Source organism: Anser anser (assembly GCF_964211835.1).
Source record: "Anser anser genome assembly, chromosome: 2".
Classification (NCBI taxonomy): domain Eukaryota; kingdom Metazoa; phylum Chordata; class Aves; order Anseriformes; family Anatidae; genus Anser; species Anser anser.
Window position 1 is genome coordinate 11918254 of NC_139721.1, and position 20959 is coordinate 11939212.

General features: G+C 42.0%; 2 protein-coding genes across 9 annotated transcripts; one reads left to right on the plus strand and one right to left on the minus strand.

Annotated features, from left to right (window-relative positions):
* Window positions 1-230: 230 nt before the first annotated feature.
* On the minus strand, window positions 231-4497 carry NDUFB9 (NADH:ubiquinone oxidoreductase subunit B9). The gene is made up of 4 exons (XM_083822562.1): window positions 4357-4497; window positions 3845-4037; window positions 1425-1538; window positions 231-474 (listed from the first exon to the last, which is right to left on the minus strand). The coding sequence occupies exons 1-4, from the start codon at window positions 4440-4442 to the stop codon at window positions 343-345; spliced, it is 525 nt and encodes a 174-aa protein (XP_083678688.1). The 5' UTR covers window positions 4443-4497; the 3' UTR covers window positions 231-342.
* Window positions 4469-20578, plus strand: TATDN1 (TatD DNase domain containing 1). Of its 8 annotated transcripts, none has more exons than XM_083822554.1 (12): window positions 4469-4557; window positions 5280-5345; window positions 6292-6341; window positions 8188-8251; window positions 9472-9615; window positions 9716-9758; window positions 13919-14004; window positions 14131-14171; window positions 15606-15682; window positions 16359-16429; window positions 17323-17449; window positions 20359-20578. In XM_083822554.1, the coding sequence occupies exons 1-12, from the start codon at window positions 4536-4538 to the stop codon at window positions 20459-20461; spliced, it is 894 nt and encodes a 297-aa protein (XP_083678680.1). In that variant the 5' UTR covers window positions 4469-4535; the 3' UTR covers window positions 20462-20578. The 8 variants fall into 8 exon arrangements, with proteins under 8 accessions (XP_083678680.1, XP_083678685.1, XP_083678683.1 ...); XM_083822559.1 differs by having other exon boundaries at window positions 4490-4557; window positions 18424-20578; XM_083822557.1 differs by lacking the exon at window positions 4469-4557 and adding an exon at window positions 4775-4798.
* The last annotated feature ends 381 nt before the right edge of the window (window positions 20579-20959 follow it).

The window sequence follows — 20959 nt, forward strand, 5'->3', positions numbered from 1 at the left end:
TCGGGTTTTCCAACTCTTGCTGTGAAAGCTGCAAAGTAAGTTGTAGAAAGTGTTCAACTTTCTAGAGCTCACTCTGGTGTTAGTATCCCATAAAGATTTCTTCACTGGCTGGTCCAGTGGTTTCTTCACTTTAGGTACACAGCACAGATGTTAACAGTCATCTATTCTACGCCACACAAACTGGAAGTGCGTGCCTGCTGTAGTAGGAGACCAGAACGTCACAAAAATGCTTTCTGTTTCATTTTACTTGGCTTTATTTTGCATGACAGTAGCATATGTTCACTGGCATACCTACTGCCTACAGAGGATGGATCGCTTCAGTTCTCGCGTGCAGTAACGCTTTCACATGGGCATTTCACGGGGCCTTGTCACAAACTGCCACCACAGGGGTGGCAGATGCCCTTCCTTACGAGCAGGAGGCAAGGCTTCGGTTTTTGGACCATCACTTGGAGTTTCTTCTTCTAATTGCTTCATCTACAACACAAGACAAAAATATAATGCTTTAGTGCAGATAAACAGCAAAGCTGACCCCATTTCAGAAGGAGAGAGCTAGCAGTAATGCCTTCACTTGTCCTCACTATTCACTTACAAACTCGGTAATCACTGCAGGCTCATATTACCTAATTAAGGACTTTCTAAGAGGGGAAAGTGGTTTACAAGAGAATTTTGTACTTAAAAGGTCATCATTTCCTTATAATTCACGTCTGCCATTGCTAAATAAACTGCATTCTCTCGCTTCTTTGAAAAATCAGCAGTTAAATTACAGGTCCTAAAACACTCCCATACGAGTCAGTAGGAGACTTCTATTTTTGCATGCCCCCAACAGCCCTTTAGATGTCATCAATGGATGTTTCCTGAAGCAGTGTCAGTGCTGGCTGCCACGCTGTTAATTCTGATGGAAGTGACATGTTACATATAATCCAACTAGTTCTCTAAAACCAAATCTAAAAATTATTTTGGGATAATCAACTTTTGCCAACTGAAGCTCAATTTAAGTTGACCAGAAATTGGTCTGGATTCCCAAATGATGAAGTCTGTAGTAATTTTTAAAGGTGCATCCACAACACGTTCAGAAGAAGAGGAATTCTCTGGTCATTCATCTCTTCTCATCCCACTTCAGAGTTACCTTTAGTAAAACAGCTACAGCAGCCCTGCACTAACTGAAAGGATGGCTGCAGGTTCAGCAGCCACCAAACTCAGCGATTCAAATTCCCTTAATGGCCTTCAGGAAGCTGTAACTCAGATCTGTGCACACATTTTAAGTCAAGCCAGCATTTCACACTGAAAAGCGTTCTAACAAAGCAGAGCCTAAGACCACAGCAGGCATTCAGCATTCTCACTTAAAATATTTTCCAAGAGCACAGCTCAATGCCACACAAAATGCTTGCTAAAGAAGCTTCACCTGGCATCGAACAAACACTGACCTCTTTCTCCCAGCTTTCCTGCTGCAGCTTCTTCCATTGCTCTCTCTTGGCAAAGTAGTCAGGATACATTGCCTTCTCGGAAGGATGCCAATAATCCAAGCACCATTCAGGAATCTGTTAAAAAACAGCAACAAAACAACACTTTTATTACGTATGTATATAAAAGCTAGTAAAGTCTCTATATAGTATACTAACACATGAAAGAACTAAAAATGCTCATTAAACCCGTTATTAAAATGGATAAATAACTCATGAAATAAAGTACCACGTAAAACCAGCATGTAGGAGCTATCTATTGTCAGTCACAAGTCACCACACGGCAGAGGGCAGAGCTTTTAATCTATTTCATGGATTCTCCTAAGTCATAAGAGAAAGTCATAGTGACTCGCTTAAATCACAGCATCTCAAAGACAGACCCCAGGTCACCTCCGTTTACTCTAAAGCTCCTGAAATAATTCCATCTAGGGGAAAAGATGGATTTTCCTCCCCTCCTATCCCCAAAGGCAGCAGGTTAAAGATCCTTCTCTGCAACTACTAATTCATTTTGTTTGACAGAGAACTTAACAGCTCACTTCTGCTTGTCTACAGCTATTCCAAGAATTAGCGGCCTTTAGATCTTGATTATGGTTCAACCTCTGGAGGACTGGACCAGCTCTGGATGGATATCCTAATAAAAACTGAATTTCGAATTTTGCAGCAGCGTATTGCTCTGCTTAGCTTAGAGAAAAAGAGGCCAAGAGGTGACCTCGCTGCTCCCTGAGGAGGGGCAGTGGGGAGGGAGGTGCTGGTGATGGCAGGACACGTGGGAATGGCACAAAGCTGCACCAGGGGGGCTTCAGACTGGACATCAGGAACAATTTCTGTACTCTGAGGGTGGTCAAACACTGGAACTGCCTAGAGAGGTGGCTGGTGCCCTGTGCCTGCCAGTGTTCAAAAGGCATCTGGATAATGCCCTCATTAATATGCTTTGACTTTTGGCTAGCCCTGAAGAGGTCGGGCAGTGGGACTAGGTGATCTCTGAAGGTCTCTTCCAACTAAACTATTTTATTGTACATCGCTGAATATTAATATTTTAAAGATAAGAACACTGACAAAAAAAAATAAGGAAAATCTATGTTAAAATTAAGTTGCTCCAGTATCATCATTCATCCACTGACATTTGCAGTTTCCTGCTGTGATTCTCATCGCTGAGTAAAATTTTGGCTTGATAGAAAGAACAGAGCAGCTATTAAATAACGATATATATATACCAAGCACCAGTAAAAAAAAAAAAAAAAAAAAAATACATGAAACAGACAGAGATTTAAAAAAACTACATTTTGTAGCAGCTTCTACAATGAACAGTCACTGACAAACCAAGAAGCCAAACCCTTGTGATAGCCACTTGTTTAAAGCACAGGCTTCGCATTTAAAACAGGGCAAAGGAAAGCACATAAATCCATTTATATTTCTGTATCAAAACTAATCATTGCTCAACTGACCTTTTTTCTGTCTGGATTCGTTTTCACCATTCTCTCTACTACTGCTGAGGCTCATGACCTTGGCATAAGCTTAAGTTCCCTTCTTCCATTCCCACTCGTGTTCTTTTTTCTGCCTCTAAATCTATGTCAGGTTCTTTCACATGGCTTCTTATCTGTAAGGAGCTGATCAGATCTAGTCTTCTGCATCAGCACTGTCTTCAGAATTTGGGAGAAAAAGGGTGCGTGTACTCTCTAGATCAGTACTGACTTCTTGTAATGTATTAAAAGAGACAATACCAAAACAGTGAAAACGCTGCGTTTTTTTGTGAAGCCTGTTTCTTCACTCCTAACACATCGGGGGGAGGAGCCAAACTCCAGAATGTCTCACATTCTAAGAACAGTGCTGCTATTTTTAAGCATACAGCTCAACATAAAATGGTCCTCAAATACTTATTTGGCACTGCAGTGGATCAAGGGAAATGGTAATTTGTATCACTACTCAAAATGCTGGAAGAAGGAAGGCTAAGTGAAGGAAGCTCCCCAGCAGCCAGGCTGACATCAAGTTCTGACAAAACCAGAGACCAGGGCTGTGACGAGACGCCACCACACAGGGTGGTGCTGCTTCCTCCCCCTCCACTGTCACAGCTCTGCACCAACCCTGTCACTCCGCCTGTCTGACCCACCGCCGAGCAGCTTCCAGGTGCTTAAATCCCATCAAAACAAAGCCTCTGTCCTCTGACAGAGCAGCGAGCTCCATTTCAAATGACCACAGAAGCACAACTCCTAAGCAAGCAATAAGTTTTCCAGCACGGAGCTACCAGAGAAATACCGCTGAACCAAACTGCAGCCCTATTAAAGCCTACTTAAAACACTCACATTCTTTTCAGTGCCAGAAGAGCGAGGTAAGCGCACTAACAACCACCCCAAGCACAGGACTGCACAACCCCACAGCCCCCTTACCTTGTAGCACTCGTATCTCTCGTAGGAGGTGCCCCCGGGCGAATCGGGGAAGATGTAGGGCTGCGGGTGCTGGTGTGCCCAGAACTCCTCCTGACCGGCCTTCAGCAGCTCTGTAGCTTTCACCATATCCTTCACATCCTTGTTCTTATCGAACCGCTCTCTCAGGAGGCAGGCAAGGTATCGGTACTTGTCTCTGCAGGCACACGACATATGCAGTGTGTAGATTTAAATAAAACATCACAGAGAACGTGGCAACATCCCCTCTTACCCCTACACAAAGACAGGGCTCCTGAGGGCCTCCTGTCCCCACACCCAGTGTCTTTGCAGGCACTGACAAGAGGCTGAAGAGACATTTTGACATTCTCCTCACCCCTTCAGCCACGTTTAGAGGAAAGGGACGAGGATAAAATCCTCCCCCCCCAACCCCACGGGGCCCCGTCTCGGTGGGGAAAGCCGGCAGCGGGGGCTCAGCCCTCCCCCGCTCCCCGCACCTCGCTCCCTCCCGTCCTCACCGGTGGATGCACCAGGACTCCAGGTGCCTCAGGGACTTCTTGTAGAGCCGCAGCACCTTCTGCTGGTGCGTGAGGTACGCCGCCATTTCGCGCTGCCCTACCCCTCACCTTCATGCGCGGCGCCTCACGGGAACGTGGCGGCCGGCCCCGGGCGCAGGCGCCGAGCTCCGCCCGCCGCCATGAACCGAGCCAAGCTCATCGGTGAGGGGATGGGTGGCTTAGCGGGGTCCCTGTCCTTGTTCCCGTCCCTGTCTCCTCATGTCCGCCGAGCCCCGGGTCCCTCCGTGCTCCCCCCGGGGTCGGGGCTGAGGAACCCGCTCCCCGCGAGGGGCTGAGGGCGGCGGGCGCCGGCCGCTGTGGTGACATGGCCGGCGCTTCGTCCGGGTTTGTCGCCCTGTGCAAGCCCTGTCTCAAGCCCTTTCCCCCCGCTCCCAGAGCCGAGGTGCAGGCAGGCTGCCCTTGAGGGGCGGTTAGAGCCGACGAGAAGGGTTTGGGGGCGATTGTGCCCCTTTTGGGGCTTCTCCGAGGGGCTGTTGTGCGCCCCTTGAGGTTCCTCCCCCTCCCCCCCCCCCAATTCAGTGGGTTCCAGCAAGCTCTTGTCTTGCTTTTCGCCTTGGTGTCTTAACTGTGGGCGTTAATAATCTTTAATTTTATCGAATTGGCTTGGATAAAAGCGTTCATAGGAGCACTGATTTAAAGGCTGTGTGCCAGTTGCTGCATTTTGCCTTCCCTCCTGCTGCTGAGGTGAATTGACAGCTTTGTGGGGAAAGCCCAGGTGCTTGCAGTAAGCAGTGTCTCGGTATCTGCTTGTGGTGGTGAGGGCAGCTCTTCTGTACGCCTGTAAAATAAGTCTGGAGTTCTCAGAATGAAACGTGGAATGATTCTAATATCTGTGTTTGGGGGTTGTTTGTTTGTTTTTACAGATATCGGTATTAACCTTACAGACCCTATGTTCAGAGGAATCTACAGAGGAACACAAAAGCATCAAGGTAAAGTTACTCTTTTTAAAAGGGAAACCTTTTGCTTGTCAGAAAGTAAGATTAGAATTTATTTTCTTCTTCAAAAAATAGATGTGTATTATTTATTAGGGCTTGAAGTAGAAAGTGTGACAAAATAATCATAGAGTGGGTTGGGTTGGAAGGGACGTTAAAGCCCACCCAGTTCCAACCCCCTGCCCTGGGCAGGGACACCTCCCACCAGCCCAGGCTGCCCAAAGCCCCATCCAGCCTGGCCTTGAGCACCTCCAGGGATGGGGCATCCACAGCTTCTCTGGGCAGCCTGTGCCAGGGCCTCACCACCCTCAGAGTACAGAATTTCTTCCTTATATCTAATACAAATTTACCCTCTCTTAGTTTAAACCATTATCATTTGTCCTGTCACTGATTTATCCTAGATAAAGAGTACCTTTCCAGTTTTCCTATAGGTCCCCTTTAGGTACTGGGAGGTGAAGTTAGACTTTCTAAGCAAAATGCATTTATTTTTTTTCCTACTGAGTTGCTTCTATTAAGTTGTCATATAGGTGACTACTCTGAGAGCAAAATGGAATGCTGATGTATTTATATTCAGATAACATGGAAGAAGTTGATATAAGAGTTAGGAACAATAAACTATCAAAGTATTGCATTGCTGAATCGTAGTTATTAATTATAAGTGATGCTTTTTTCTTTCACATTCTACATATATATATATTTTCATATTTTATATATATATAAATTAAAGAGCCTTCTAAAATATGTGAAAAATATTCATCGACTTTCTGGACTTAGACCAGGTTTTCAGTTATTGCATTCTGTTATTCTTTTTTTAAAATGAGGTTCAAAGATTGTTCGTGATAGGAATTTTGACTGCATGAAAGTAATCTTTAGTTCAAAAGTAGTTAAATTATGCCATAAAAACCTTAAGTTCAATTAGTGATATTTTTGTAAACTTTTGCAGATGACCTTTTGGATGTGGTAGAGAGAGCAGTTAAAGTTGGCGTTAAAAAGGTAATTTCTTATAATTAGACAACTTCTTCAGTATTTTAAATTGCTTTTAAATATTTTGTTTTCATAGTGCTCCAGTATGAAAACAACTGTTTCTGGAAATTGCAATGGAAAATGCAGTAACTTTCTTCAGTGCCATAATGCAAAAATATTCTGTGCAGGTAGCATTGTCTTTAAGTTGCACAGATGCTCAGGACGTAAGTTCAGTAGTACTGTATGTGATCTGTATTTACAGTTTCCAACATACAGTTTCAACAGAACAATGTTCTCCTCTAACCTACTGTAATCATTTTTTACAGAAGTTTCCGCATTAGTTATATTATAAGGCACAGCTCCCATCTTTTTGTATCCTGTGTGACTCTTACCATACAGTTACTGATACAGGTCCAAACACAAAAAAAACTCTTGTGGACCTTTCTTGTGAAACTCTGGTGAACCTTCAGATATTTCGATATGTAAAAGGAATTGGTAACTGCCAAAAATATGGAAGTACCTGTACAATCTTACGGTTGATAAATCTGAATGTCTGCTAGTAAATATTGGCAAGGTTGTAACTGTTAGCTTGAGATCAGTGTTCTCAGCAATGGACCACACTCCTTTAGTTATAATACTCCAGCCTGTCTGTATGTGCATCTCTAAACTCAATAAGTTATCAAAGCAAAATTATGAATTAAAATAGAATGCGTCACGTGCTGCCGTGAACTGTTCTGCTGTACTGATAGGCTGGCGCATTAGAAATAAAGAAATAAACCCTCCTCTAGAAGAGGAACAGCCATCTTGATGGTTTGCTGAAAGGCTCTTGTCTGAAAGAGTGGGAAACAAACCAAAAGATGAAAAAAGAAAACACTACTGATGGGGAAGGTACCACGGTGCAGCGAATACAGACTCATAGTCACTTTTACTGTGTTTGTATGTGCTGCATAAGCATTATTTAATCCTTATACCACCCTCTGAGAGCAGGTGACAGTTTTTGTCATCAAAAATAAATTGTATGCATAACTTTTCAAGGTGCACGGTGGATTCAGAAATAGGATTCAGGAGTTCCTTGTCCACCTTCAGGAGGGTGGTCGGGCCCTGGGACAGGCTCCCCAGGGAATTGGTCATGGTACTGAGCCTGCTGGAGTTCAGGAAGCGTTTGGACAGTGCCCTCAGACATACAGTTTTGATTTGTAGGTTAATTAAAGCTCCTGTGTGGAGTCAGTAGCTGGACTTGATGATCCTTACAGGTCCTTTCCAACTCAGGATGTTGTCTTCTGTTCTGTTCTTTCCAGTCTTGCTAGGCTGGCTATGTTGCTGGTCTTCACAGTGATAGAAATCAATTCCAACCCAGGTTGTTTTCACTTGTCTAGAAACTTAATCTCCTTATTTGAAAATATGCATATTTGTCCATATAGCTGCTGATCTATGATTTTTTGTGTGTGTGTGTGAAGTTAATGTCAGCTTTATTTATTGTTCTGGTGGCAGTGCTGGGACGTGTCTCGTCTGTAACGGAGCACACTGCAGAGCTGCCTGACTTGGTGTTGACTAAATCTGATACATAGCATGTGAGGGATAAGTAAAATTTCTGGAGTTCATTGTCTTAGAACTTAGCATTGTTGCAAATAGAAGTATTTTACTCATTTAATGGTGTGAAATCATTAAAGATACTTGATTTAAAAAAAAAATCAATTTTTGCTACCTAGGCTATTTTCTAGCTCCTGAGAAGTATTCAGATTTGTTACTACGAAACTTTGTTATATATACATTAGTAATTTTCTCATGTTTTCTTTCTAGATTCTTAGTTCTGAGTGTTTTCTCAAACGTGTTTGGTGTTCAAAGCAGAACGTACTGACAGTACTTTTCTCTCAAGTTTTTGATCACAGGTGGAAGTCTACAAGATAGTAAAGATGCATTGCAGCTGGCACAGACCAATGGTATGTTCACTTTAAACTTCTGTTGTCAATCAAAAATACAGTCTTCTCAGAATTAACAGTTTAAAAGGAACAGCCCCTGGAGGTGTTTACAGAATCTCGGATTAAAATAAAGAAAAGCGTGTTTCAGAGTGGGATAGATGCATTGCGCGTGGCTTTATGTTGCTATTTATGTCCCTGGGTGATGGAAGCAATTGGTCATTCCTCTAATTTCTGTTTATAGATAATTTGATGTTTAGAAAAAGCAAACTACACATGTTTCTGGAAGCAGAAAGCTTTTGCCAAGGCCCTCTTCCAGAAATAAGCTGAAATGCGTATATAATGCGGAATGTGAGTTTCTTGGTGATTTTTCTTTTTAGTGTAATTTACCAATCTATCATGACCAGCTGAACAGCAGAGGTACTTTCCTCTTTATGGTTCTCATGATTTTCCCTCTTTTTCTGCTGAAAGGACTATGTCCTTCCTTTTCTTCCTTAGGCAAATATCATTCCACTGATTACTTAAAGATGTATTTGAACTGTAAAACACACATTAAAGTACTGTTTACAGAAAAAAATCATAAAGTAATTTAGGTTGGAATGAACCTGAGGAGGTAACCTGCTCCAGCTGAATCCACCTCCTCACCTCCATCAAAGCAGGACCAACTTCAACACTAGCTCGGGGCCTTTATACGTGTGTGTATATATGTATGTACATATTTTCCTCCTATGCTCTTGCATTCTTTGTAAAGGCACTAAACAGATCTTTTAGTGTTGGCACTGAGGTAGTCTGGATTGGATTTCTAGATAAATCAGGCTAGGTGTTGTTGGCAAAATTCTGTACCAGCTAATGTGGAGGTGTGAGGGGAAATCACATACCACCTGCAGCTCTTGCAGCTGAGGGTAACGTGATTCCTAGGTGATCTCAAGAGGTAGGTGCCTTCGAACCTCGACAGTTCTGTGATTTGTCGAGGGCTGCTCCGCCAGAATAGTTCACCTCAGTACTGCAACTGAATGATGGGCAGTAAAGAGAAGCCTCCAGCCCTGAATAGAGATATTGTCTGGCATCGTTAAAGCACGAAGTGTCAATGTAATAAAATCGCAATGATAAAGACATTCAGAAGGAATTTCCTTCTAAAGTTAGGAACAATAAGGAAAAAAAGTCCAGATACTGGCTATACTTTACATAAACTCATTTTTTTTTTCTTATTTTCCTTAAAACCTTCTAATCCTGTCTTGCTTTAGATATGTTTTACAGTACAGCTGGCTGCCATCCCACACGCTGCGGAGAATTCGAGCAGAGTAGCCCTGACCAGTATTTATCTGAACTAAAAAGTCTGATTGAAAAAAATAAGACAAAGGTAATAGCAGTTGGAGAATGTGGCCTAGGTAAGTGTTACCTTAGTATTTTGATATTATTTTTTCCTAGATATATGAAAAAAATCGTAGCACCGTAACTCACTGGGGGTTTTGTTCTTTCCAATTGTAGATTTTGATAGATTAGAATTTTGCCCGAAGGACACCCAACTCAAGTAAGAAACTTTTGATGACTCTTAAGTTGACTTGTACCAATTTTCTGTCCTTTATTCTCCTGCGTAGCATTTTGTCAGGTATAGATCTGCAATTTGCAGTTTGTTTGTTTATTTTCTAACAAAAATGTGACTTTAAAGGAGGATGCCTGCATTGAAGAAGTGCTGCGCTCTACGTTTTGCTGTCTGTTTGGTGTTGACTTACACATCCTTTTCTGTAAAATCCATCAGCTTTTGTTGGTTTCTGGGTATGGCAGATATTCGTTCTTGCTAATACTGAGGGACTCTTGGAGACTCGTAGGGAGAATAATATAATTGCAGTGCGTGAAAGAAGAATTAGGTTGTTGGAGTGGAAGGTGTGGGGGAGGGAACAGAGCTGTCAAAAAGGATAAGTCAGCAGCGGAGAAAAGGAAGCTTTTACTAAGGGCAGCGTTTGCTGAGATGGCCGAGAGCTGATGAAAAAATTAACCTGAGGAGTTAGGAGAGATCTGTATTTTGAAGTAATCGGTGCAGCAGAGATACTGAGTGGAAGAAGCACCTGAAATCAGCTCACTTTTTTTTTTTTAGTGAAAACCTCTGTCTACAGAGAGAACTGTGGACAGAGATAAGTGTAAGAAGAGGCAGGTGATTCATCCCTCATTTGAATTTATGAATTATGTTGCATATTACTGCAATGAGTAGACGTAGTCACTGGGGGGCAGTGGTTAGGTGTGGTTTTTCTAATTGCCACGTGTTCTCAGTGGGTAGAGTTAATCAGTTCTTTGTAATACTACAGTCATACAGTAAAATATTCACCAAACTGAACAGATTTTTCTTTTCCTGGTAGCATTCAGTGTACAGCAACTTCGCTGGTGTATACTGTGAAGAAGCGCTCCACACTTTGGAGCATAACCTGTTAATTTTCGGTGGCAAGCTAAGATACTGGAGGAATATCATATTTTAGGATCCTTGATGCTCTTGAAAGAAAATTTAAGGAAAAAAAATGTGATTGTCCTTAGCTAATGAACTGTAGCCGACAACCTGTAGTGAAAAACTTCTAATTGGATGGACTGAAATTGGGTTGCAAGGCAAGAAGTGACAGGGTGGAACAGAAATCACTCCTAAAGTGGTAGGTGAATCCTTTCTCATTAAGGTTGATAATGATGGAAAATCTTTATCTGAGCTGTTTCAGTGAATCGAATGAAACACACGAATCTACTTTCAGGGAGCTTTTTTGAGAGCCCTTGCTGGAAATTGCAGTTGGAAGGAGGTGACTGATGAAAAAGACCAAAGCAAGAAATGCAAGGGAGCAAAGAACTACTGAAAGCCTCAAGGACAGATGCCTGCAAACATTGTGTTTGCAGACTCCTCATCTTCTAAACAGGCGGCTTTCTGTGCTGTTCACCTTCGTGTGTTTGTGAAGTGTGGTCAGGGTGTTTGAGGTTGTTTTGTTTTCGTTTTTGTTCAGTCAGTATTGAGTTGGATACAGTCGTGACCTTTAGCAGACCAGAGAGCAAGTTCTTCAAATTAATATTCCATGTATGCTTGATAAATGAACAGAAAAGGAAGGCAAAGTGTGAAACGCAGCACACCTGCTGGTGGGCAGCACACCAGCTGTCAGCTGGTCTGTCCTTCAGGTGTTGGAGCAGCCGCTAGGATAGCTGTCAAGAGTTCCCCTGTGGAAGAGAAGTGTGACAGTTTCCCAGTAGATAGTATCTGAGCATGACCTCTAGGTTATTTAGCGTTTAGTCGTGATTTTTTAGTTAGTTACCCTGTGTTTCCTTCTGAATAACTTCCGCCTGTAAAAATGGAAATGATTGTTTCATCCCGTTTCTGGGATTGAAAAGCTAATAAAGATGAAATTCCTTTGTTGAAGCACCACTGGGAACTTTTTGTCTGAATCTTTTGCCATTTTCATAACCTGTCCAGTAGTAAGTGGTGATTTGAATGGTAGGTGAAGATGGTGCCTTCGTGTTATGCAGAAGATCTCATTATAAATGGACTGATGAGTACAGAGAAGTTTCCCTTCTGTGCTACTGTGATGGGTTTACAGGGCTCAGTGGCAGGGAAAGCAGCAGCTGCAGCTCTGTTAGTGCCTTGGTTCCAAACCTGAAAATACCATGGCATTTGATCTTTGTGGTCAAAACTAAATCTGCAAACAAACACACAGGAATGTTTTCAGACTTCCTTATTGAGAAGAAACAGCTAGCACTGAATGACTCTCAACCGAAAGAAGGTGGCTGCACCTAAGTACTGAACCTAGTAAGGCTTGGGTGCCTGCTCATTTATATTGTTGCATTCTAATCACTGTATCTCTGATTTCTTTACACTTTTCCAGATTTTCTTCCTTATGTTTCTTTTTCTTTCCTTTTTCTTCTCTGGGAATTTCCCCATCAACCTCCCCTGCTGCTAGATACAGAAGAAGCTTACATCACCTTCCCGTTTGTAGGGGCACTTAACTTTGAGAAGGGTACTGGTCTTGAAGGTACAAAATTAGATTGCAGTTGGCCCGTGGGTTGCTCATGGGGGTTATTTGCAGCTCAGTCTCTAAACCTCATTTTCATATGAAATGAGTCTTCTAAAGAATGAAAATCAACCAATTGTAGCTATTAACTGCAAGAGTAATCATGAGTTGCGATTAAACTTATATTTAGTCAATCTAAACTAAGCACGGTATCTAAGACTAAAGAGAAAATTCTAAGTAGGGGTAATACCTTCTGAATTTTCATGTCAGTTTTTAGTGTTAAGTCCATTTTTCTTCCGCCTGCTTTATCTCAGAGATCCACGCTGATGCACAAGGAAGTTAACTTTTATCAGAGAAACAGCAACCTGCAGTGTACAGAAAAGTGCGAATTGCACAAATCAAAATGACAGGCTGTGCTATCCTTTTGTTTGTGCCTACTTCTTATTTATGTGTTATAAAGGTGTAAAACTAATGGTTTGCTGCCATTTTTCTCCTGTTCCATACGTGAGTCATACGCAGCGGTATGCAGACATGAGTTTGCCTTTGTGTCTGAGACCTAATGGTGGCAATGCCCCAGTGCCCTAGGCTGCGTTTCGCCTAAAGAAGCCCCACATGCGCATACAGACCCCGACTGCTGGACAGGCAGTGTTGTACTTCCGTCCTGCCCAAGTAATGTCATTTTTCATATTATGTATGGCTACTGAGTCAGGTCTGCACTGGTGGCCCTCTACCATGCATAAGTTCCTCTAACGTGTTTCCTGAGCGCTTGCAATTTGCATGCCTGGGTGCAGCGTGACAGACAAAAAGAAATGGTAAAGGATAATTAGTGCTCTGGGGTCAGAACTAGCTGAAATGGCAAGTGGCAGGATTAGGTCAGTGCTAACTAGTTTCCTTTAGAAACTGGCTCCCTATTTACCTCCTCTCTGCCCGCATTTTTATGTCTCTCCATAGGATGGCTGCCTCGCTGTTACTGCTCCTTCAAAGGGAAAACTAGAATAGAAGGTAGGAGAAGGATAAAAATGAGGGAAAAGGAAGGGATGCAGGCACACAAAAGGGAGGAGAAATGGGGAGAGTGACGGCAATAAGCGGAACAGGGCAGAAGTAAGATGCCTAATATTGGCACTCGTTCCACCCCAAGAAAAGCAGGACTGCCCTTCATGCAAGAGCGAACAAAAACTCTGAACTGTTACTTCTCAGGACAGCCAGCTCTGATGCCTGGTTTTGGCCATTTGAGGCTACAGAAGTTTTCACAATGCTCCCTCGCTCACCCGTACAGCTTTTATGAATGCTTCTTGAAATAGCGGTCTGCATGCGGTACGCTCTCTTCCATTCCTGGAATTTCAAAACCTCGTGGAGAGAACAGTCAGTTCCCGTTTCATTAAAAATAACTAAATAAAACCAACCTCCACCAAGACCCACTCTGCACAAGCTTTGCGTCCTTTGCGTATGTATGTATGCATTCTTCCAGCGTTGATGCTCCTGACCACTTCTTTTCCACCTTCAGGAGCAGGTCACTACTGTAGGAATGAATATGCAATGAGAGAGAGTTTCTTTTAAACTTGAGTTCTTAAACTGTGCAATTGATAGCTTGTGCATGGCAAATCTATTAATTCAGTCTTCACCTCTGGAGGACAAAAACGTACAAGCACTGAAAAAAACCTGTTCTGCTATATTTAGCCTTAGACTGAGTTTCTGTTTAAAAGTGATTTTTATTTTACAGATATTTTGAAAAACAATTTGACCTGTCAGAACAGACAGGACTGCCCATGTTTCTTCACTGTAGAAACTCACACGCTGAATTTTTAGGTGGGTTTTGTTTGAGAGTTTCAAGCAGTAATAAATTCTGAATATGAAAGATCTGGAAACCTGAATCTTTCACCTTTGTCTGTTGCAGAGTTCTCTTATGTTTTTTTTATTTATTTCCTTTCATAGACATAATGAGAAGAAACAGAGATAGATTTGTTGGAGGGGTGGTAAGTTTGGACGTCAGAGCGGCTTTCATTTTTACCTGCATGTGTGTGTGCTTGGGGCTGGAGGATGTGTGTGAATACAGTTGTGGGACTTGTTGTTTGTCATGGAACCTGGGTGAGCCTCCAGTTACGTGCTTTCAGCTATTACAAATTCATATCAGCAATCCCGTCCCATTTTTTTTGTATTTCTAAATTATTTCAGTATTTTTATTTTCATTGCTTATTCAACAGTTGTTTTTAGGGAGGGTGCTGCAAGGTAAGAGGATAGGCTGAGAAAAAGCTCTGCAGCTGACATGAACAGTTTTTCTTGGCCTGTCAGAAGGACAGTTTAAGCACCTTATAATTGACGTTGGCCTCTTTCCAATTCTGCAGTGTCCGTAACTGGAGTGCCTTCAGACCACAGATAATTTGGGTGTATGTTCCCAGTGGAAGCTGTAACCTCAAACATTTGCTTCTGACATCAGACATCATTTTCAAATTACATCCAGATGTAACTTTTCGTTGCTTTCTGTCTTTAGATATTCAAATTGTGTATTTTAATTCAAAAGCGCAGCAGAAGAAACTTTCGATGAGATGATTAAGAAAGTCCAGCAACCCTCTTTCAGCTTTGCACTATGCCAGGGTCTTTCCAAAAGCAATAAAAGCTTGGATTATTCTGTCCCGCAAACATCAGACCACACCTCTTACAATAACATCGCAGTCCCCAAGTTTCCCCGTTGTCACCACAAAAACCTTCCCCAGCTCAGTGCTTTTCACGTTACGCTCTTACATCATGCTGTACAGCCCCTCCTTCCTTCCTCTCTTCTGCGAAGCTGGGAGCGAGTAGAGAAGCGAGGAACAGGCACCCTCTGCCGCGGGTCGTTCCCCTCGCAGGGTGGGGAAGCAGGCAGTGTCATTGCTCCCCTTGGGGACAGAGAGCTGCAGTTTCCAGATGGGTTATGGTTTGCACCTTGTGGCCTGTTATTTGCATCTCTAGTTGCTGGGTGACCATATGGCATAGACTGCTTGCTGTGGACTGAGGTCTGTGAAGAACGTAAAACTGGCCCTTACCCTCCCTGACAGAGTCCTGGAGGGAATACAGAGGCCAGAACATAAAAATTCAGCACACGCGGGATTGTTTCCTGGATAGTGTCCCACCTTCCAGCTGTCAGCCACAGGAAGCTCCTGGGCCAAACGCGGGATCACTGAATGGGCCTTTTCTGCATACATTTATCACTAATAAAATGTGGTGACCAGTTTTACAGCAGCGTGAGCTCTGCCTAAATTCAGAATCAGGTGAACCGTGTCCCATCTTTGTTTGAATTCATGAGTAATGCACTCCATCCACAGGTATTCATGACACAGATACATACCAATATGTACTTGTAAATGACTGGAGATTTAGGTGAAGTCTGTATATTTCTATTACATGCATGCACGTATATTTATGTCTTCTAGGTTCATTCTTTTGATGGCACAAAGGAAGAAGCAGCAGCCATAATAGATTTGGATCTTTACATTGGAATAAATGGCTGGTGAGTTATTTACAGGAAATAAAGCTATTTTAAAATGTCAGCTGCGGTGAACTCACTACTTTCTTTTAAACAATGAGGTCAAGTTTTCAAAGCTCAGTAGGCCCTTAATCGGCTGACAGATTTAGAATTGTACTCGTTAATCTTTTAGCTACGAAAAGTTCCTAACTCACAGCTCCAAAAGTTAATTGAGCCTTGGGTCCTTTCTGCTACCCTCCAATCAGTCCTTGCTTATAAATAAATAAGGATTGAATGTGGAAGCAGGCTTTCTGTGAGGCACCTTTAAAATAAAATAGCATAGTTTTAAGTTGCTATGTTAAATCCAGGAGTAAAGCAAATGCAACCTGATCAGCCTTATATACCAGTCTCACAGTCTGAACCTCAGCAGTCATCTGGTCAAAAGTCAGCCGGCTTGACTTCAAATTGCATGGGTTGCTGAGGGCTGGGCAAGGGAGGCAGCACGGGTGGGGGTTCTGCTTACATACCAGGTCGAGCCAGCTTCACTGTGTAGCTCCAAATCTGCTGTTCTCTGCAAGGTTTGAAGTTACCAGGAGCACTTGTAAAAATAAAACATTTTTTATTAGTTATTTAGGAGGCTGCTTTTGCTGCAGAACAACAAGCAAAGTAATTACTTTTAAACACTTGTTTTTTTGTTTGTAATCAAACTCTGATTTTCTAGTTCTTTGAAAACAGAAGCCAACTTGGAAACCCTGAAATCAATTCCTAGTGAACGATTAATGATAGAGACTGGTAAGATTTTATGTCTTGGTCAGCTGTTAGTGACTTAAGTGCTCTTAGGCCATGTGTTTGCATAGCAATGATAAGGCAGGATCAAGAATTAAGGAGTCAGGAGTAGAAAAAGGACTGCCTGGTGCTCTGCTTTGGAAGACAGGCTCCTTCTCAGCCTTCCACTAGAGGTAATAAGCTGCCTTGCCAGCTTCTGACATTACAGGGGAAGATGAAAAGGACAAATTAACAAGCCCACATTTCCAGTTGCATTGAGATACTAAAATCCTGCTTGAATGGTGGAAATGTACCATATGCAGGGTGACAGCTAAGGTATCTTCCCAGTGGTAACAGTAACGGCAACTGGAAACAACAGCTCTTTAAATGGAAGGAGGTGGGAGAAGGCTTGAATTCCCCTCCTGGGCTAATGAGCAGTGATTTTAATTTACTGACCCGGTGTGGGGTTTTTTCTTGCACGTACATTTTACATATGAGTAACTGTCCATCAAAAAAGCAGTATTTATTTGAATTTCTCAATCTGAGAGAAGGAAAAAAAAAGGCAAACTACCTAAATCCTTGAATTTATTTGCACATAAAGCACAAACCTGTTAAAAAACACAGGAAATTTCTGTGGAACAGATGCAGTGTGTCTAGCCATCTTTGTTACGCCAGTGGAAATTAGTGGTATATATTATTGTTGCTGATACTTCAAAAAGTAAAATTCTATGATCATGGTATGAAAATACGAAGATTGGTAAGATGTTAAATTGCGCAAATCTCTTAAATTTCATTTTGAACTGTAAGTCATTGCTAGAAAGAATTTGCTAGAGCCTGTCTGTGGACATAGTTGATGAAAGTATCTCATGGTATTCTCAAGTGATTGCATGCTCCTAATTCTGTTTTTCAAATGAAACTAGATGCGCCTTGGTGTGGAGTGAAAAATACCCATGCTGGATCAAAATACGTAAAAACTACATTTCCTACCAAAAAGAAATGGGAAATAGGGCACTGCTTGAAAGACAGAAACGAGCCCTGCCATATAATGTAAGTGTACTGCTGTAGTAGTATGAAAAATACTTCAAATCTCACGGGGGGAAAAAAGCAACAGTTCACTGGAGATGTAGTGAGTAGAAAGAAGTATGAATTTATTGAAACTTACGCAAGGTAGCACTTAATTGGCTCTGAAAAAAAAAACTAAAAGGTCTTAATTTTCCCATTTTGGCAATTCTGGATGTAAAAAGCTCCCTGAAAACAAAACCAGTACTGTTTCTGGTTTTTCCCTCAATACGTTAGAGAATGGGTTAAATCCTGTAGAGTAACCTGACTTGAATAAATTTCGCTCAGCTGCAGTTATTTGTAAAACTGATAGAGCCTAGAGCTGTGCAGTCCTCTGAGGGCTGTGCTCTGAAGGGGGACAGCGCCAAAATACGGCGTGGACAGAAACGACACGTTCATACACAGCTTCTCCCAGGTCCCTGGGAGACCAGCCGTGGTGTGCCTGTGATACGAACTACTATAACATGGATTTGGCTGGGATCCTTTCTGTATTCTACTACTGTGCTGTAAAAAAAACGGTCTCATGAAATACTGATCCTGTGAAGTTTAGTTACGAGTAACGGGTTGACATACAGATCAGAGAAGGAAAATTCTAGGGGCCACAGGACACAGAATTTAGATGTACAGAAACTTGGTTTTCTGCCACCTCTTTGTAATGCGTCCTCCCAGAGGTGGGAAAAGCAAGAAAACGTGCCCTTGTTTTAGTGAAAATGTGTAGTTATCTCTGTTAAATAGCTTTGGCAGATGAAATGCCTGAAGTTGTATGACTGTTAGCACAATCTGGTTGGTGAGTCACGGCAGGCTTCTCTGTCATCTTCTCATTATCAGCTCCTGGAAAAGGAGTTCAGGAAGGTTTCCTGTGGCGTAGCACCTGAATGACTTCAGTGCAGCAAGTAAAGTTCACGGCTGTACTTACACAGCTGCAAAGCCTGTTTGCGTGATCAAAAGATCTTTCTTTGCAGGGAAGCCTCTGTGTATTTCTCTGAAAAGTTGTGTAAATGACCTGTTTGGAGCTGGATTTTGAAATAGTTCTCAGGATGCTACGAAAGAATCTAGGAATTTGGCAGTGTCTAAGCAAGAGGTTGTGTGACAACTGAGGGCAGTGCCGCGTTTTTGAGACCTGAAGAAACTTCAGAGAAAAAATTGATCGTGCTAAAGCTTACACAGTGACTCTACGAGTGTTCAAATATATTTCTGTGCAGTTATGTTGCTCTGTAATACTCTTTGAAATTAATTTTATTTTGAACACAAACACAACACTAGCACAGAAAAGCTGTTTCACTATTTAGGCTTTCTGAGGTCAGTCCATGACTGTGGAGTAGGGAAGAGATCAACTGCAAACAATCTTGTTTAGCTTAACCTTATTTCAAACCAACTGTCCTTTTAAAATTAATTATAACCTTTACTAGATGCAGATTAGTAACCTGAGAACCCCTTAAACCTTAGGAAGCGCGGTATTTTGTGACTTCTCAAGCAGCATGATCTGTTGTGAGAGGAAAGGTAGCGTGAGGCCACAAACTATATTTAATAATTAGGGTATATATGCTGTTTAATATAGCTCAGTTGGCAGGAGGGTTTTTCCACTTGTCTTTTTTTGGTGGTGGTGGATGGGGGCGGGGGGACAGCTTTCAATTTTGCTGGTGATTTTATTTATATATATATATACACATATATATAAATAACTGCACTACCCCCCCCCCCCCCCTTGGAAGCTATTTTTATTGAAATTCTAGCCACCAGAGGCTTTTTTTTTTCTCCTGAAGTTTTCATACACACAATGTCACAATAACTTGTAGGATGCTACAATAATAGCATCCTACTGCATCCCTGTGGGGATCGATACCTGTAAGCCCTACCAAAACTCTTCAGGGCTGAAATTTTTTGGTACTGGGCAATTATTTCTGTGTAGGCTTCATCTCACCCCATCTTCTCTTGAACATTTCCTTAAACCAAGAAGCTGTGTGGCTGTAAAGCACACGGGTGGGCACGAAACAGGCTAGTTCTTCATTGAGGAAAATACCGGCATCCCAGGAATAGTTAGGAGCAACTTTTTCTACTCTGCCTTCTTCAAAAAGAAGTTTTAACTATTGTATAAGTTGAGGCAAAAATCCAGAACCCAAACACCATCGAACTTGAGGTCCTTCATCTATATTACAAAGAAGCTTGCTAGCTTTCCTGCTGCTAGGGGAAAAAAAATATGGTGTAAAGCCTGTTAGGAATTGTACAGAATATACATTTTTTCTGTACACACAAGTGATAGGCAATCAAGAAAATAAGTACAGAGACAAGGTTGTGGCTTGTTTTTGTCTCGCTGAGTGTTACTACTACTCAGTCAATTTCTTTTGCCACCTTTTCCTGGGTTGTATCAAGGCCATGGGCCTTTTACAGTGCTCATTTAACATCGACTACTACTAGTACCTGCGTGTATTCCTCACAATCTAGAGAAAGGGAAGGTTGAAATGACCTCTTTTGGCAGCTGTACTCGCAGGTAAGTTTACAGCTGGAATTTAAGCTTTGCCATAAACCAGTTTGTTTATAGTGCAGCTTTAACCTTGAAAGGAGGTTAATGACTCCCAGTCTGAGGAATCAAGACCGCTGATAAAGACATGCACAGTGACACTTTCTTTGAAACAGAAAGCTGTTTAATAACCTCTGAACAAGAGTCAAAAGACCAAAGATGAATCTGTACCAGTGAGCAACCCGTGTTCAGGGAATGGACGTCAGTGACTTACTTAAAAGTGAAGCTGTTCGCAGATTTGAGCATCTTACCCTGTTGCTCTCAAAGGAGGTTTTTATTCCAGGTGAATCTTAGTTATTTATGTACATACAGATGCGACAGTCTGACACATATTCAGTACTGAGTTTCAGAGTCTCTAATACCAATCTTTCTTTTTTAGTCAAATTCTGGAAATAATGGCAGCGGTAAGAGAAGAAGACCCGCTCGAGTTGGCGAATACGCTATATAACAACACTATTAAAGTCTTCTTTCCAAATATATAAAGTTCTTCTTAACACTCGCTCAGCATAACTTAAGACTGATCATATCTGCAAATTCTTATCAATGGAAGCCAGGATGTAGTGCTTTTTTTGTACAAGATTAAAGCTGATTTTGAAAAAGGTGGTCTGCATTGGTACAGTTTCTCAGCCCTATTTCCTTTTCATCAAGATTCAGGATCAATTTTTAAGATAGTCTAAGCTAGCAGCTCTTGTTAATACGTGTATGCATGGCAAAATGAATACCAGGCTGCTGAGTTCACATGTAGAATACCTCAAGTTACTACTGGTAATTCAGAAGTGCTTAACAAATCAAGTGCATGCTTTACTACTTTACCCCAAAGCTTAACAGTTTCATGTTTTTGTTCCGCATACACAAATGCTGTAGCATTAAGTCTACCAGCCTATTTTTTTATTTTTATTTTTTAAATACAACTCACTAGTTTTTAAGCAATAAAGCTCTGCTAATACTGAATTTGTAAGTAAAGCTACTTTGGTTCAGGC

What these genes read in the sequence shown, in the direction of transcription:
- NDUFB9 (XM_083822562.1), bottom strand. Translation starts at nt 4,442, where the DNA reads ATGGCGGCGTACCTCACGCACCAGCAGAAGGTGCTGCGGCTCTACAAG. An exon ending in GAGTCCTGGTGCATCCACCG is followed by an intron (nt 4,038 to 4,356) that starts GTGAGGACGGGA and finishes GTGTGCCTGCAG; the next exon opens with AGACAAGTACCGATACCTTG. An exon ending in AGGAAAGCTGGGAGAAAGAG is followed by an intron (nt 475 to 1,424) that starts GTCAGTGTTTGT and finishes CTTGTGTTGTAG; the next exon opens with ATGAAGCAATTAGAAGAAGA.
- TATDN1 (XM_083822554.1), top strand. Translation starts at nt 4,536, where the DNA reads ATGAACCGAGCCAAGCTCATCG. An exon ending in GCAGCTGGCACAGACCAATG is followed by an intron (nt 8,252 to 9,471) that starts GTATGTTCACTT and finishes GTCTTGCTTTAG; the next exon opens with ATATGTTTTACAGTACAGCT. An exon ending in CCGAAGGACACCCAACTCAA is followed by an intron (nt 9,759 to 13,918) that starts GTAAGAAACTTT and finishes TTTATTTTACAG; the next exon opens with ATATTTTGAAAAACAATTTG.